This window comes from Macaca nemestrina, chromosome 8 (genome assembly GCF_043159975.1).
Source record: "Macaca nemestrina isolate mMacNem1 chromosome 8, mMacNem.hap1, whole genome shotgun sequence".
NCBI classification, from domain to species: Eukaryota; Metazoa; Chordata; class Mammalia; order Primates; family Cercopithecidae; genus Macaca; species Macaca nemestrina.
Window position 1 is genome coordinate 65,137,803 of NC_092132.1, and position 4,075 is coordinate 65,141,877.

The 4,075-nt window shown below is 43.9% G+C and overlaps 1 protein-coding gene across 1 annotated transcript; it reads right to left on the bottom strand.

Annotated features, from left to right (window-relative positions):
* Window positions 1–3,220: 3,220 nt before the first annotated feature.
* On the bottom strand, window positions 3,221–3,833 carry LOC105483535 (small ribosomal subunit protein uS7-like). Its single transcript, XM_071067506.1, has one exon. It carries the CDS (start codon window positions 3,831–3,833, stop codon window positions 3,249–3,251), a length of 585 nt encoding a protein of 194 aa, XP_070923607.1. The 3' UTR covers window positions 3,221–3,248.
* Window positions 3,834–4,075: the final 242 nt, after the last annotated feature.

Consider the following 4,075-nt stretch of genomic DNA (forward strand, 5'->3'; position numbering starts at 1 on the left):
AGCCAAACTTGGCATGCATCTGTAGTCCCAGCTATTCAGGAGGCTGAAGATCCCTTGAGCCCAGGAAGCCAAGGCTGCAGTGAGCCATGACTGTGCCAGTGCGTTCCCACCTGAGCAACAGAGTGAGCCCTATCTCAAAAAAAAAAAAAAAAAAAAAAAAAGAAGAAGAAGAAGAAGAAGAAGAAGACTTCTAGCCAGTTCTACAGGGACTCCTGAAGCTAGGACTTTCACTCCTTATGTTAGGGCTTATTATTTGTCTTATAGTCACTAAAGCTGTGGATAACAGCACTAATGTTTTTGTTATGCGTACCTTGGGACCCAAACCAGGTACCCATGAATATATACAGACAACTGCAAGATGGTTTCATGCCTCCTACCCTGGGGCAACTCCTACCCCGACTAAACCCACTGCCCACTGTCATGCAGGAAGAAGTTAGAGCAGTCATCAGCATTTTCCCATCTCTGCAGCTCACACCTCAGGACTGAGGTGTGCTGTAGCCCAATGGGTGATTTGAAATAGCCTTTGCAAAATTACGTCAGTAATAGAAATCTGACATAGTTGTCTCCATCTTGCTTCTGACCTCCACGCTGTCTTTGGTCATTCCCGGGCAAAGGCCAAGCTGACTTTGGGAGGAATTTAGTTTATAGTTTACTTGAAAGCAAGGATAATAATAGTCCCTTCCTAAAACTAACCCACTCTTTCTTTGCTCAGGGACTGAAGACTGCCTTTCTAAGACTAATGAAAGGTCATAAGGATAAGGTTATGGGAGGAGCCTGATCTCTGCTAAGATGTGGGCATAGTTTCCTTTTCTCTTCTTCTCTTCTTTTTTTTTTTTTTAAATAAAGATGAGGTCTCACTATATTGCCCAGACTGGTCTCAAACTACTGGGCTCAAGCAATCTTCCTGCCTTGGCCTCCCAAAGTGCTGGGATTTCAACTATGAGACCCAAACCCAGCCAAGGCATGATTTCTATACTTCCTTACTGCTCAGGGGTCATGTGGCCAGAGGTCACAAGATTTGTGACTTTCCCAATTGTTCCTATAGATAACATCACTATTGTAGAACCTAAGATCGGGTTTTTTTTTTGAGATGTTTTTCAGAATGACCCCACCTGGACTCATGACTCATGACTCAACTGGTCCTGTGGCCCCTCCCAAAGGTAGACTCAGTGCGTGAGGATAGGTTTCCACATCCCTTTATCCTCAACCAATTAGCAGCACCTATTCCTTAGCCCCCTACTCACCAAGTTGTCCATAAAAACCCTAACCTCTGAGCCTTCAGGGAGACTGATGTAAATGATCACTCCAGTTCTCCCGCATGAACTAGCCTCACATCGAACTCTTTCTCTACAGCAGAAGAAAGAAAGAAACTATTTCATGAAATACACCTATTAACAATTAAATTAGGCCCCTCTCTATGCACTAATGTGGAACAGCAGCATATCTTATTTAAAATACACACACAAAAGCCAACATTATGTAAGATATGCTACCAGGTGGGTTTTGAAAAAGAATGTGTGTTTATATGTAAATGCATAGAATGTCTCTGAACAGGTAAACAAAAAAATTGGTCACTGTGTTTGCCTCCAGGGAAGAGAATTGGATGACTGAGGTCATGAGGGTAGGAGTTAGGCGTATTTTTCATTATATATTCTCTTGAACATCTTATGTTTGGGACTTTTCGCATGCATTACTTATATAAAATCTTTTTTTTTTTTTTTTTTTTTTTTTGTAGAGACAAGGTTTTGATATGTTACCCAGGCTAGTCTTGAACTCCTGGGCTCAAGTGATCCTCTTGCCTTGGCCTCCCAAAGTGCTGAGATTACAGGCATGAGCCACCGTGCACAGATGATAATCATTATTTTAAGATTTTTTCTAGTCATATTTTTGAGATTTTTTCTAGTTAGGAAAGCTGTTTTTAAAAAAATAATAATAATAATAAACGTGTGTTACAGATAGAGCTTCTTGATAAAGCAATCATCTGACTATAAAGTGATAAGTTCAAGGTTATACAATTACTGCCTCACTGATGTCCAAAAAAACATTAGAAAGGGTGTGACATCCTGACATTAAAAGTTGATTTATTTCCTCCTGTGCTTTGCTCTCCAAGTAATGTTGGGAATTATGACTACAGTTATTGAAAATATGCCAGATACTGTCACACACAACTTGGAGGGAATCTAAACTAGCCATACCCTCCCACAGCTAGCTGAGGACTCAGTATTTGCTATAAGCAACAGCGGCAAATAAAATCAATCCTTCTTTTTTTTTTTTCTTAGATGGAATCTCACTCTGTCGCCCAGGCTGGAGTGCAGTGGCACAATCTCAGCTCACTGCAACCTCCCGCTCCCAGATTCAAGCAATTCTCTGCCTCAGCCTCCCGAGTAGCTGGAATTACAGGCACCTGCCACCGTGCTTGGCTAATTTTTAAATTTTTTTTAGTAGAGACGGGGTTTCACTATCTTGGCCAGGCTGGTCTTGAACTCCTGACTTTATGATCCACGTGCCTCGGCCTCCCAAAGTGTTGGGATTACAGGTGTGAGCCACCGCTCTGGTCAATCAATCCCATTTTTAAAATGCAATTCATGAGATATTTGCAAAAAAGGAAATTTGACAGTATGTTGGAATCTTTCTATAATGGAATTGGAAGAGAAGAGCAATAAATACCATTTGATCAGGCTTAGCCTTTCCTAGTTGTCAGTTTCTAGAACAGGATTCAACCCATAGCTCATCTGAGTCTGTTTAACAAACTCTGTTGCAACATCATTACACAGAATCTACAAACACGAACTTCTATTCCTCCAGAGAAAGACATTTTCAGCTGATTTTTTGATTATGAAGGAACCATCTGCTTCATCTGTAATATTCCAGAGCTTTTGTGAATGCATCCTCAGCCTCATGGTTGCTTCTTTTAGCTACGTTTATATTTTCTAGAAAGTAACAAGGTATTTACCCAGCGGTTGATCTGTAATTCACTCTTCAAGCCCTTTTGGGATAGCAGAAGGAACAGCAGTGAACTGCTATACAAAGCCTGCCCCATGACTTGCCAGTTTGAAATTTTTCCTGGCCTGCTTTTTAAACCTAAGTCAAACTCTGATGCTATCATAAGAGCCTGGGATGCAAATTTCAACTTGGCTCCATCTTCAGTCTAGCTACCTTTTCTTTCTTTCTTTCTTTTTTTTTTTTTTTTGTGAGGCCGTCCCAAAAGGCAGAAGGCAGACAGGTTTATTGGGCAGCAACAGGGAAAATCAGCGGTTGGACTTGGCCACACTCTCCAGCTCGTCCTTCTTTTTGATGGCATAGGAGTTGGAGGAGCCCTTGGCAGCACTGATGAGCTCATCTGCCAGGCACTCGGCAATGGTCTTGATGTTCAGGAAGGCAGCCTCAAGAGCGCCTGTGCACCGCGGCCAGATGGCCTGATTCACACGGCGTAATGGGGACACGTCCACAGCCTGTCGTCTCACGGTCCTGGCTCGCCCAATGCATGTGCAGTCCTCCCGGGGACCACTGTTGATGATGGCGTTCACCAGGACCTGCAGAGGGTTGTCGCCTGTGAGCAGCTGGATGATCTCGAAGGCGTGCTTGACGATGCGCACGATCATGAGCTTCTTGCGTTTGTTGCGGCCGTGCATGGGGCACTGAGCTTTGCGGAAGCGTTTGGTGGCATACTGCTCTGCACTGTGAGGCAGGTACTTGGCATACTTCTCCTTCACTGCAGTGTAATCCTGCAAGGAAGTGTCATAGATCTGCGCATCATCGGAGCTCCACTTCCCAAAGAGCTTGATGCCAGGGCTCTCTGCTACCACTGGTGCTGCTGCCTTCCACTCGGCCATCCTGAGGGCACAGCCTGAGCATCTCTGTGGCTCGGCATGCACCACATGCCGCCCTGGCACAGACAGGAAGAGCCTGTCTAGCTATTAATACGTTCAATCATAGTAGTGGTTCAGAACCACCTAAGGAACTTTGGGGAAAATTCAGGTACGTGGGTCTTCCCTAATTTCGTGAGATATGAGGAGCCATGAGCAGATCAATGACGTGGAGAAAGTGGGAGAATAGTGATGTGAAGTACAGGTTG

Bases quoted from the DNA above. Each gene is read 5' to 3' on its own strand.
- LOC105483535 (XM_071067506.1), bottom strand. From the start codon at position 3,833: ATGGCCGAGTGGAAGGCAGCAGCACCAGTGGTAGCAGAGAGCCCTGGC.